This window comes from Scyliorhinus torazame, chromosome 8 (genome assembly GCF_047496885.1).
Source record: "Scyliorhinus torazame isolate Kashiwa2021f chromosome 8, sScyTor2.1, whole genome shotgun sequence".
NCBI lineage: Eukaryota > Metazoa > Chordata > Chondrichthyes > Carcharhiniformes > Scyliorhinidae > Scyliorhinus > Scyliorhinus torazame.
The window spans coordinates 118,203,388-118,216,425 of record NC_092714.1 but is presented as its reverse complement, the minus strand read 5'-3'; the positions used below and the strand labels follow the sequence as shown (position 1 = coordinate 118,216,425).

Genomic DNA, 13,038 nt, shown 5'->3' with positions numbered 1-13,038 from the left:
TCACATTCACTTTGTTTCTCTCTCCACAGATGCTGACAGACTTGCTGAGAATTTCCAGCATTTTCAGTTCCTTTTTTATTCTGTAGGATTTGACTAGCCTTTGTATTAATGTTTCTGCTATATTCTTAAATTTGTAAATACATGTTGTACATATTTAGCCTGGAAACACTATGGCCACTATCTACGGCCCTGTTCGCCCCAGGTGCAAATTCCGTTCTGACCACTGTATCTTGCGAGAGGGCCAAGTGGGCACAAGACATAGGCAGTGCCAAGGGGGCTGTGGCAGGGTGGTAACCCTCCTCTACTGGGAGGGGCTCCCCTTTTGTGTGGTGTGGGGAGAGCCCCAAAGACTGCAAGGAAGAGGGGTGCCCCGATGTTGGCGTTGTGGGGAGGGGGTACGGAATGTGCCCCAATGCATTGTTGAAGGGCAGTACTTGGATTCTGATGACACTTTGGCCTCTTGTTTGTGAGTTCAGTAGAACTTCAAGTCCAGACAAGCCTTTCGCTAACTGGCAGCTATTTGTAATGTTGCGGAATCACACGATTAATATTCACTGCTGGTGCTGTTTGAACACTCAGATGTGTTTGCTTCATATTACTCTACTTGCTATTTTGACGTTGGTGCCAATTTCTCTCTTCACTCTGGTGAAATTTACAACAGGTATTTAAAAAATGGAAGCAGTCAAGGGGAACACTAGAGGGGCCCGGAGGGAGCCGGATATGCCTGGGCAGTGCCAGGCACCCTATACTGCCCTCTGACAGTGCTCCCTGGCACTGACAGTGCTAGGTAGCACTGCCTGGATGTCACAGCCAGGGTGGCATTGCCGGGGGCTGTGCCAGGGCAGACCCTCTGGGTAGCACCATTGGAGGGGGGGGGCGGGGATTTCCCCTATGCTTTTGTGGGGTACGCACCAATGCTTGTGGGGAGGTCACCCTGATGCTTGTGGGAGGGAGAGGTTGTCACCCTGATGCATTTAGTTGGGTTAAGGGGCTTCCCCAATGCTTGTGGGTGGGGGAGGTGGTTGCCTAGCTGCTCGGGAGTGGGAGCTGCCCCAATGTTTGTCGGGGGGAGGGTGGGAGGAAGTGGTGGACTGCCCTGATGCTTGTAGGGGGAGACCCCGTGCTGGGGTGGGGTCGCCCGTGCCAGGGTGGGGTGGAGGGGTTTATTTCAAACACAATTTGGGACGCCCTTTAAAGATGGTGCCCTGCATCTGTGGAGCCAGAGTTGCCTGCTCTCAGTCTCTGCCCCGCCAGAGTGACGGTGGAAACTTTGCCCCAGTTTCTCTGTGCAAAGTGGCAGTGAATCTGGTGAGAGAACCCGACTGTGCAGCTGGAGAGCTACATGCTAGTTTTCCCGCTGAAACCGACACTCTGACAATTCATCGGATAATTCTAACCATAGAAACCAATCCTCTAGTAGGGATCTCAGAAAAAGAGGACATTATCTTGAAATTAGAGCTCAGCCACCGAGAGGTGAAATTAGGGAGCGCTGCTTCACACAATGGGTGCAAAGGAAAAATACTGCAGCTACTGTAAACCTGAAATAAAACTGAAAATGCTGGAAATACTCAGCAAGTAAGGAAACAATACTGGAGAAGAAAACATGGTTTATGTTTCAAGCCAAAGAGCCTTTGTATCAGGTTTGAAGCAAGTACAGGGACCGGGAAAGGGTCAGGGGAGGGAAGAACAAAGGGCAGGTCTGTGATAGAGTGAAAGGCAGGAGAGATTAAGGGCCCAATCGAAAAGCCTCATCGTGTCTGACTCCGGACGCGCATAACCTTTCCTCTCGCGAGATTTGCGACAATCGGGTCTCCTCGGGAAATCTAACGAGATCTCGCGAGATGTTGCGACCTGGATCTTGGCCTCACTGGGTGAGATCCAGATTTACATATTTAAATGTGCAGTTAGGCTCACTTATATATGTTGGCACTGGATTCTCCCAAGGCCTGGGATCAAATGCCCGACCTGGGAGACCTCGCCATGGCACCACAGGTCCACACAAAAGTGGACCAGGTGTAATGGCACCTGGCGGGGGGTCTCCAAGGCCATCGGAGGTCGCCGATGGTTGGGCTCTGGGCAGGGTGGGCACTCCCGCTGGCTCCCGGGTAAGTGTGGCTTCCATTAAGGCCAAAAAAGTCCCATTTGATAGTGGGGTTGTTCTTGGCCCTGCTTGCGCCACAAAATGTTAAATGTTTCTGTTAAATTGTGCCCTAAATGGCACATGGAATGATGCTGGAAAGCAAGAAGGGATTGCAATGATTGAAATCCTCAATTTTGTTTGGCAAAGAAAGGTAAATGAAGTTGAGGTACAGATTAACTATTATCTACCTTAATGGTGGAATAGGCTTGAAGGGCTGTATGGCCTATTCCTGTCCTCATATACCCATTTTAAGTGCGTTCATTCATCTTTTACAATAGCGGATCTGGGGTGAGGTATGAGCACATGAAGTATTTGTGCACTCTTATCATGGCTTATTTTATTTCCTACGGAAATTAGGGAAGTACCTTGCACAGAAACGGCCCTTGGCTTTCCTTTTCCTGTCCAAAGGCATTTATGCAGTCCAGTCAGGCGTGCCGTGAAAAGTGCCTCTCGCACTCAAATTTGTTGCCTTAATGTGGTGATTGTCCATAAAATACAATATATATAACATATATTTAAATATACATTTATGAACAATCACCATAAGGTTTTCTAATGTTCATCATTACATTGCCAGATAACAGATCCACTTGCAACTTGACGAGCAATTACCTGAGTAAGCGTCTCCTGGTCATGAAGCAAGAGGAGTTTGGTTGCTTCTCCTTCAGTGCGCTGCTCAAGCATCAAAGAAAAATGTTCGATGCATTTGATGGACAGCTTCTCTTGAAGGGTCAGGATCACATCCTGTTAACACAGAAAAATAGTTCAATTATATTCTTTGTTTTCATTCACATTGCTTTAGAATATAATAATGGCAGGCTGCCTCCGCCACCATCACCATGAAACATGTGGCGGGTTGCAAGGAAAATCCCGATGCAAGATTCAATTCACTATTTCACACTCAACATCATTCTTCCCTCGAACTTCAAAACCTGGAACTACTTGCCCTGCCGTAGGTTTTTCTCCCTTTTATAATCCATCTGCTTTTATGAGACCAGATGAGAATCAGCAAAGCACTACTTTTTGATGTCTCATCTTCTTCCCTCTTTTTTTTGTTTTAGCTTGGTGGTCTCCAGAAGCACTGCTTACTTTTGTGAATGGGATTACCCTTGAAGATATGTGCGAAGGCAAGAAAATTCCCTGCAGGAATCTGAATCCAATATAATGATAGCATATGGACTGTGAAGAAATTTGCGATAATTAAATGCTTGGTCGTATCTTCATTTATTTGGGAACATTATCTACGTATACCTGCTAGTTTTTCAATTGAATGACTATCTGTTACTGTTTCTCGCCAAATGAAATGTAAATCGCTTATTGTCACAAGTAGGCTTCAAATGAATTTACTGTGAAAAGCCCCTAGTTGCCACATTCCGGCGCCTGTTCGGGGAGGCTGGTACGGGAATTCAACCGTGCTGTTGGCCTGCCTTGGTCTACTTTAAAAACCAGCTATTTAGCCCAGTGTGCTAAACCAGCCCTTATTCATAAAGTCTTTAAAAAGCTCAAGACAAATTGGACCATAAGACAAAGGAGCGGAAGTAAGGCCATTCGGCCCATCGAGTCCACTCCACCATTCAATCATGGCTGATTTCAACTCCATTTACCCGCTCTCTCTCCATAGCCCTTAATTCCTCGAGAAATCAAGAATTTATCAACTTCTGTCTTCAAGACACTCAACGTCCCAGCCTCCACCGTCATCTGTGGCAATGAATTCCACAGACCCACCACTCTCTGGCTGAAGACATTTCTCCCCATCGCTGTTCTAAAGTGACTCCCTTTTATTGTAAGGCTGTGCCCCTGGGTCCTAGTCTCCCCTGCTAATGGAAACAACTTCCCTACGTCCACCCTATCTAAGCCATTCATTATCGTGTAAGTTTCTATTAGATCTCCCCTCAACCTCCTAAACTCCAATGAATATAAACCCAGGATCCTCAGACGTTCATCGTATGTTAGGCCTACCATTCCTGGGATCATCCGTGTGAATCTCCGCTGGACCCGCTCCAGTGCCAGTATGTCCTTCCTGAGGTGTGGGGCTCAAAATTGCTCACAGTATTCTAAATGGGGCCTAACTAGTGCTTTATAAAGCTTCAGAAGTACATCCCTGCTTTTATATTCCAAGCCTCTTGAGATAAATGACAACATTGCATTTGCTTTCTTAATTACGGACTCAACCTGCAAGTTTACCTTGAGAGAATCCTGGACTAGGACTCCCAAGTCCCTTTGCACTTCAGCAGTATGAATTTTGTCACCGTTTAGAAAATAGTCCATGCCTCTATACTTTTTTCCAAAGTGCAAGACCTCGCACTTACCCACGTTGAATTTCATCAGCCATTTCTTGGACCACTCTCCTAAACTGTCTAAATCTTTCTGCAGCCTCCCCACCTCCTCAATACTGCCTGCCCCTCCACCTATCTTTGTATCATTGGCAAACGTAGCCAGAATGCCCCCAGTCCCGTCATCTAGATTGTTAATATATAAAGAGAACAGCTGTGGCCCCAACACTGAACCCTGCGGGACACCACTCATCACCGGTTGCCATTCCGAAAAAGAACCTTTTATCCCAACTGAAATGAAAAAAATGAAATGACAAAAACCGGCTGCCTAATCCCCCCCTCTGATAACCTTTCTTTTCTTTGGGATGAACTCTCTGCCTTCTGCCTGACAGCCAATCGTCAATCCATGTTAGTACCTTGCCTCGAATACCATGGGCCCTTATTTTACTCAGCAGTCTCCCGTGAGGCACCTTTATCAAAGGCCTTTTGGAAGTCAAGATAGATACCATCCATTGGCTCGCCTTGGTCTAACCTATTTGTTATCTCTTCAAAAAACTCTAACAGGTTTGTCAGGCACGACCTCCCCTTACTAAATCCATGCTGACTTGTCCTAATCCGACCCTGCACTTCCAAGAATTTAGAAATCTCATCCTGAACGATGGATTCTAGAATCTTGCCAACAACCAAGGTTAGACTAATTGGCCTATAATTTTCCATCTTTTTTCTTGTTCCCTTCTTGAACAGGGGGCTTACAACTGCGATTTTCCAATCCTCTGGGACTTTCCCTGACTCCAGTGACTTTTTAAAGATCATAACTAACGCCTCCACTATTTCTTCAGCTATCTCCTTTAGAACTCTAGGATGTAGCCCATCTGGGCCCAGAGATTTATCAATTTTTAGACCTCTTAGTTTCTCTAGCACTTTCTCCTTTGTGATGGCTACCATATTCAACTCTGCCCTCTGACTTTCCTGAATTGTTGGGATATTACTCATGTCTTCTACTGTGAAGACTGACGCAAAGTACTTATTTAGTTCCTCAGCTATTTCCTTGTCTCCCATCACTAGATTACCAGCATCATTTTGGAGTGGCCCCAATGTCTACTTTTGCCTCCCATTTGTTTTTGATGTATTTAAAGAAACCTTTACTGTCATTCCTAATGTTACTGGCTAGCCTACCTTCATATTTGATCCTCTCCTTCCTTATTTCTCTCTTTGTTATCCTCTGTTTGTTTTTGTAGCCTTCCCAATCTTCTGACTTCTCACTACTCTTTGCCACATTATAGGCTTTCTCTTTTGCTTTGATGCATTCCCTGACTTCCTTTGTCAGCCATGGCTGCCTAATCCCCCCTCTGACAACCTTTCTTTTCTTTGGGATGAACCTCTGTACTGTGTCCTCAATTACTCCCAGAAACTCCTGCCATTGCTGTTCTACTGTCTTTCCCACAAGGCTCTGCTCCCAGTCGATTTTCGTCAGTTCCTCCCTCATGCCCCTGTAGTTACCTTTATTTAACTGTAACACCTTTACATCTGATTCTACCTTCTTTCCTTCAAATTGCAGACTGAATTCTACCATATTATGATCACTGCCTCCTAAGTGTTCCCTTACTTTAAGATCTTTAATCAAGTCTGGCTCATTACATAACACTAAGTCTAGAATGGCCTGTTCCCTCGTGGGCTCCATCGCAAGCTGTTCCAAAAAACCCTCCTGTAAACATTCAATGAATTCCCTTTCTTTGGGTCCACTGGCAACATTATTTACCCAGTCCACCTGCATATTGAAGTCCCCCATGATCACTGTGACCTTGCCTTTCTGACATGCCCTTTCTATTTCGTGGTGCATTTTGTGCCCCTGGTCCTGACCACTGTTAGGAGGCCTGCACATAACTCCCATTATGTTTTTTTTTGCCTTTGTGGTTCCTCAACTCTACCCACACAGACTCCACATCATCTGACCCTATGTCATTTAGTGCTATTGATTTAATTTCATTCCTAATTAACAAGGCAACCCCGTCCCCTCTGCCCACCTCTCTGTCTTTTCGATAGGTTGTGAATCCCTGGATGTTTAAATGACAGTCCTGAACCCCCTGCAACCACGTCTCTGTGATGCCTACCACATCATACCTGCCAGTCACAATCTGGGCCACAAGCTCATCTACCTTGTTCTGTACACTGCGCGCATTTAAATATAGCACCTTTAATTCTCTATTGACCATCCCTTTTTGTTTTCTTAGCATGGTGGACCTTGGTTTACTGAGCCTTTCCATACACTGTGTCATATTTTGTGAGATGGGGACTTTCGTAACCTCTACTGAGTTCTGTCATTTCGTGCTTTTTTGCATTCCTAAGCAACTACACTTCCCACTGATTACTTCACCTCTTGGTTCCCTGACTCCCCCCCCCCCCCCCCCCCAATCTCTAGTTTAAAGTCCTATTGACCACCCTATTTACTCTTTTCGCCAGAACACTGGTCCCAGCTCGGTTCAGGTGGAGACCATCCCAATGGTATAGGTCCCCCCTGTCCCAAAACTGATGCCAGTGTCCCATGAAAAGGAACCCCTCTTTCCCACACCACTCTTTCAGCCACGTGTTAACTTCCCTTATTCTTGCCTCCCTATGCCAATTTGCACGTGGCTCGGGCAATAATCCAGAGATTATGACCTTTGAGGACCTGTTTTTTAATTTGAATCCTAGCTCTTTATAATCTCTAAACAGGTCCTCTTTCCTAGACTTGCCTATGTTGTTGGTACCGACATAGACCACAACAACTGGATCCTCCACCTCCCTCTCCAGTATCCTTTCAAGCCGGTCAGAGATGTCCCACACCCTAGCACCGGGCAGGCAACATACCATGCGGGACTCTTTATCCTGCTTACAAAGGATACTATCTATCCCCCTGATAATAGAATCCCCTACAACTATAATTTGCGTATTTACTCCCTCCCCTTGAATGGCCTGCTGAACCATGGTGCCTTGGTCAGCTGACTCATCCTTCCTGCAGCCCTGTTCGCCATCCACACAGGGAGCAAGTGCCTCATACCTGTTGGACAGGGTCAAGGGCTGAGGCTCCTGAGTTCCTGACTGCTGGTTCCCTTTACCTGCCTGACTTGCAGTCACACCCTGCTGTCCCTGGCCACTGGCAGGATTTAAACTACTTACTCTGACAGGTGTGACTGCCTCCTGAAACACAGTGTCCAGGTAAGTCTCCCCCTCCCGGATGTGCTTCAGTGTTTGAAGCTCAGACTCCAGCTCATCAACTCTGAGCCGGAGCTCTTCGAGCAGCCAACACTTACTGCAGATGTGGTCGCTGCAGCTCGCAATGGGATCTGCCAGCTCCCACATCAAGCAGCTCAAGCACATCACCTGAACAGCCATCTCTAATTAATTAATTAATTAGTTTAATTGAAGTTTACGAGTTTAGCTGCGTTTTAAAAAAAATTTGGGGCAGATTTGCTATCAACCAATGAGATCACAGCTTCCCTCTGACGTCACTTTTGAAGAAAAAAAAGTGGAAAACAGGAAGTTACCGTTAGGTTTTTATACTTACACAGAGACTGCTCCTTCTCCTCCGAACGGCTCCCGAAACTAGGCCGCGATCCCCGGGTTAAAGTAGGTTTTTATACTCACACAGAGATTGCTCCTCCTCCTCCGAATGGCTCCCGAAACTAGGCCGCGATCCCCGGGTTAAAGTAGGTTTTTATACTCACACAGAGATTGCTCCTCCTCCTCCGAATGGCTCCCGAAACTAGGCCATTGTATTGCTTGTAAATATATTTATTATTTCCTTCATGCTAATCCATAAGTATCAATTGGTCAGGCCTCTATAATAATCGAAGCTACGAAGCCAATGCATAAACCTGTAGGCAGTCATAGCAAGGTAGCTATAGAAAGAGAGGGGAGGGTACTGGAAGGTAAGTGCAGTCTGACCTGCTTGGCATCCTTTCATATTCCTTCAAAAAAAAAAGGAAGTTTCCATTGGGAAACCAGTGACCCAGTAGGTGGGATTTTCCGGTCCCCCAGCCGCATGTTTCTCTGCGGCACAATTCTGTTGTCCCGCCGCTTGTCAATGGGATTTCCCATTGAAACCACCCCACACTGCCTGGGAACCCATGTGCGGGGGTTAAGGATAAAGTTCAGAATTGGCCTGTAATAACGTACTGCTATGGTTCTTTAATGGTCTGCCACTGGGGTCCATATGACTCCTTTCAGAGACAGCAGCACTTAAAAGGCACAGGTATTTGACAGAGCACTTTATCAGCATGAACTGCAAGAAATTGCACGGATGGTAAAATTATGTAATTGAGGGCTTGTGAATCTCATTAATTGGTTCTGGTACCAGTACAAACCCAGAAAACTGGTTGTGTTGTGTGATATGTGAAATTATGACAGTAATGTATCTACATATGTTTTTGTGATCTGCTGCATCCACATTTGGCCTTCTTTTGGAAAAGCTACCTGGCACCTTTATCTCTGAAACATGGAGAGGTGCAAGAGGATATATATATGATATATATATAGTTACGATCAAGTGATAAGGGGTTGAACGCTTCTTCTCTTTTCCCTCCCCTCATTCAACTGCAACAGGGTATTTTTGTAAAGGATATACTTGCTAAATCCATGAATGTTTAACCGTTAACATGCCGTTACCATAAAAGGCACAATCTTTTAAAAAGAAAAGTGGATAATTTGTCTTGTATTTAACCCAGCCTGAGTAAAATAATTTAAAAAAATGTTACGACATTCATTCATACATACACTCAAAGTTCACACCATGTACAAGGAGATTACAAAGTGGGGAGAATAGTTTTAAGTAATGTAGAGACAAGTAATATTAAAGAGGCTCTTGAAGCTTGGTGACTTGGATGGTTTCAGGCTGGACCCCTGCTGCTTTTAGCTTCAAAACAGTTGAGAGATGTGGGTGGATGATTTATCTGTTCTTCTGGAGAAGTGCTGGGTTGAGTTAATTTTAAAACCTCTGTCTGCGGCACTGAGATAAGTCAAAATCAGCAGGCCTGGTTTAAAACCTGCAGGTTGGATGGAGAGAGAGTGGAAGGAACCCACTCTCTTGTTACTGCAGCATCTCAGTTGCTTGTCTTGTTCTGCAGATGAATCAGATGCTTAAACACACAAAGGTTGGCTTTTCACATGTTCTTCTCCTCCAACTGCCCAGTAAGCCAAATATGGACATAGCTAGTGTATTCTAGTTATAGCTTGATTAAATCATGCCTGGGAGTTCCCCTCTCAGCTCAGGGGCGAAATTCTCCGGAAACGGCGCGATGTCCGCCGACTGGCGCCCAAAACGGCGCAAATCAGACGGGCATCGCGCCACCCCAAAGGTGCGGAATGCTCCGCATCTTTGGGGGCCGAGCCCCAACCTTAAGGGGCTAGGTCGGCGCCGGACGAATTTCCACCCCGCCAGATGGCGGAAAAGGCCTTCGGTGCCCCGCCAGTTGGCGCGGAAATGACATCTCCGGGCAGCGCATGCGCAGGAGCGTCAGCGGCCGCTGACAGCTTCCCACGCATGCGCAGTGGAGGGAGTCTCTTCTGCCTCCGCCATGGTGGAGACCGTGGCGGAGGCAGAAGGGAAAGAGTGCCCCCACGGCACAGGCCCGCCCGCGGATTGGTGGGCCCCGATCGCGGGCCAGGCCACCGTGGGGGCACCCCCCGGGGCCAGATCGCCCCGCGACCCCCCCAGGACCCCGGAGCCTGCCCGCGCCCCCTTGTCCCACTGGTAAGGTAGGTGGTTTAATTTACGCCGGCGGGACAGGCATTTTAGCGGCGGGACTTCGGCCCATTTGGGCCGGAAAATCTCGCGGGGGAGGGGCACGCCAACCGGCGCGGCGCGATTCCCGCCCCCGCCGAATCTCCGGTGCTGGAGACTTCGGGAACCGGCGGGGGCGGGATTCACGCCAGCCCCTGCTGATTCTCCGACCCGGCGGGGGGTCGGAGAATCTCGCCCCAGGTCTGTAATGATATGTGATAAGTATATAATTAGGTTAGTGAAGGGTTAATAATTACATCTGTGTAAATCAAACACTAGAGGGAGTTACTACTTCTCAGTATTTGAAGGAGCTTCTCAGGGAATTCTAGGAATAGCATAAGGAGAAGCATGGTAAAAGCACAAGGAGAAGCTTAGAGCAGAGTGAATGTTAATTAGAGATAGCACAAGGTTAGATCATAGTGCAGTTAGAATATCATTCATTTGATTGGTACATTGTTTGTCAACACTACATCGGGTCATTCTGGAAGAAAAGAGAAAAGAATACAACACATTACCAATCATGGTAATATAACAGGGTCCTGTTATCCAAGTAATTATACCTAATGGCTGGTCTCCACCAAGAGTACTCTGATGACTAGCTGGATGCTTTGCCAATGGGATAGACTCCCTTTCATCTCTGTTAAGGCCATTGTTCCTGGTGTAGCTTTACAGATGGGTTGTCTCCATTTCAATGGTTTTTGGAAAGTAGAAGGTAAAGTGATGTAAATGTGGAGCCATCTTTGACTGTGATCTGAAGACCCTAGAATGTGGCTTTGGTCTTATTGAAAAAATTAGTTCGAGGTTTCCAGCCAGTGAATTCATGAATCACTTTTTGATCTAAAGCATGGTTTCACAACTATACATATATCAATTCTACTGGAAATCAAACTGCATTCACAAAGCAGTAGTATCTCAAGAGTATCACGTAACTAATCTCACTGTTACAATGTATTTCACTACACCAATCAGAAATGGAGGTTCTAACAGCTAATACAGTTTTAATTGAATTGAGGCAATATCTCCAGATATGATTGGAAACACTGTTTGATGGAATGCTTAATTAGTAAAGAAGGATGTGCCAATGGAACAATGCCTTTGTCGTAGGCTACTATCTGGGCAGTTTATGGCTTTGTCTATTTTTGTAACTAAGGCTAATGTGAAAAAGATTATTTATGAAAACCAGGGAATAATTTCAGTGTGGCTCTTTCTTCTAGCCTGTACCATTTGTTAAAATGTAATACAGAACTCCATGTATTATTCAGCTGGCAGAGAGCCTTGTGTATAAAGATGAAGCAGTATTTCAAAATGGGGTGGGTGGGGAAAGCAGATTCATTAACATTCCCTTGGTTACATTGTACCTTAACGTGAATTGGATAGATACAAAAACAATGGCATCCTTTAATACCAGTGGTTCATTACAAATACATTTTCTCATTTCCTAAAGGCATTACAATTCTCTGAGGTTACTGTTCAAGAAAACAGTATGTTAAAAGCAGGTCACTACAACATTTTGGTGTGCGACAGCAACTCATGGAATCATAGAATCATCAACTCAGAAGACCACTCAGCCCACTGTGACTGATGTAAATACTGACGGCTTTCTAGGTCTGGTAGATTGAGGAATAAACTTTGTTTTGTTTAACAGTCTATCACTCTACAATTGTTCTTGCACAACACTAGCAGCTCTCCCTTGCAGATGCCCATGGTGAGTTGCACGGTTTTCTGTTTTATAATAATAGGAGTTACATTTTGGGGATATCATTATTATCAATCACAGCTGAATCACTTAAACCTGCTGGGCTTCCCACCATAATGTGAGCGCAAAGCTCACAGGAGAAAAAATAATTTTCTGACTTTTCGACTCAGCTTGAAAAACAGGAAGATTATAGGCAACAGATTATGTTGTGACGCTCTCGGGAAATTTCATTGTCCTGGTTACACTGGCAGAGAATTGATTGGGTAACAACCTCAATTGACTTTCAGCCGGTGCTGGGTGTTTTACTGCCAGCTCACAAGAGAGTGACAATACAAAGGGTATCGGTCATAAATGGATAGTGGAAGTTGAACAATTAAACGTCAGGGAATTAAAAATAAATAGTGTTGGATTCAATGGTGATAACTCTCACTTTGTAAAATGGGCGATATTAGATCAGCGACTCATTTCACATCTCTTCCCCTTTTATTACATTGCAATATTCATTTTGCTACATTATTTTCTCACACCATACCTGCAAGTTCTCAGGAAATAGATAATTGACTGTAAAAGATATTGGAAGGCCCTGAGGTCAAGAAAGCAAGCTCTTTCTTTTCCACTGATGTCAAAATTATCCACTATGGTGAATTTTCTCAGTCCCTTGTGGACAGGAGCCCGGGACAATACGTGTGTGCTGGTTCACAAATGTTTTCCTGCCTTCTCCCATTTTTTTCTGGAGGCAGCTTGTGTGTGTGCTGGCAGTAAAACACCCAGCACCGACTGAAAGCCAATTCAGGTTGTTACCCGATTAATTCTCTGCCATTTTAACCAGGACAATGCAATTTCTCCATAGCGTCACACTGGACCAATGCTGCATCTGCAACTCAGCCCCTCATGGGAGGCGACTGCACAGTGGAAGGGGAAAGCAGCATGCAAGTCAAAGGCATTGTGAATGCTGACGGTATTCTGAGGTCATCCGTAGGTAAAGGCCTCCCAATGCATGATTAGTTCCTGATGTTTTGCATGGTGCTGGGAGGGAGGGAGGAAGGAAGGAAGCAGCTGATGGCTCCGCCTTCCATATTGCACTTTCATTTTCATCCTGCTTCACTCTATTTACCTCTGCAGTTAGGGTTCGGGTTGTACTGCAGACACAGCGAAGCTGGGCGACTGCGAG

The 13,038-nt window shown here is 45.7% G+C and overlaps 1 protein-coding gene across 6 annotated transcripts in view; it reads right to left on the bottom strand.

The window, feature by feature from the left end:
- The window catches only part of frmpd4 (FERM and PDZ domain containing 4), a 924,678-nt gene that overhangs the window by 25,479 nt on the left and 886,161 nt on the right, over window positions 1-13,038 (bottom strand). For all 6 annotated transcript variants that reach the window (XM_072514083.1, XM_072514082.1, XM_072514081.1 and 3 more), the window contains exon 8: window positions 2,753-2,884. In XM_072514083.1, the coding sequence (XP_072370184.1) occupies window positions 2,753-2,884 (132 nt within the window). The remainder of the gene's footprint in view (window positions 1-2,752; window positions 2,885-13,038) is intronic.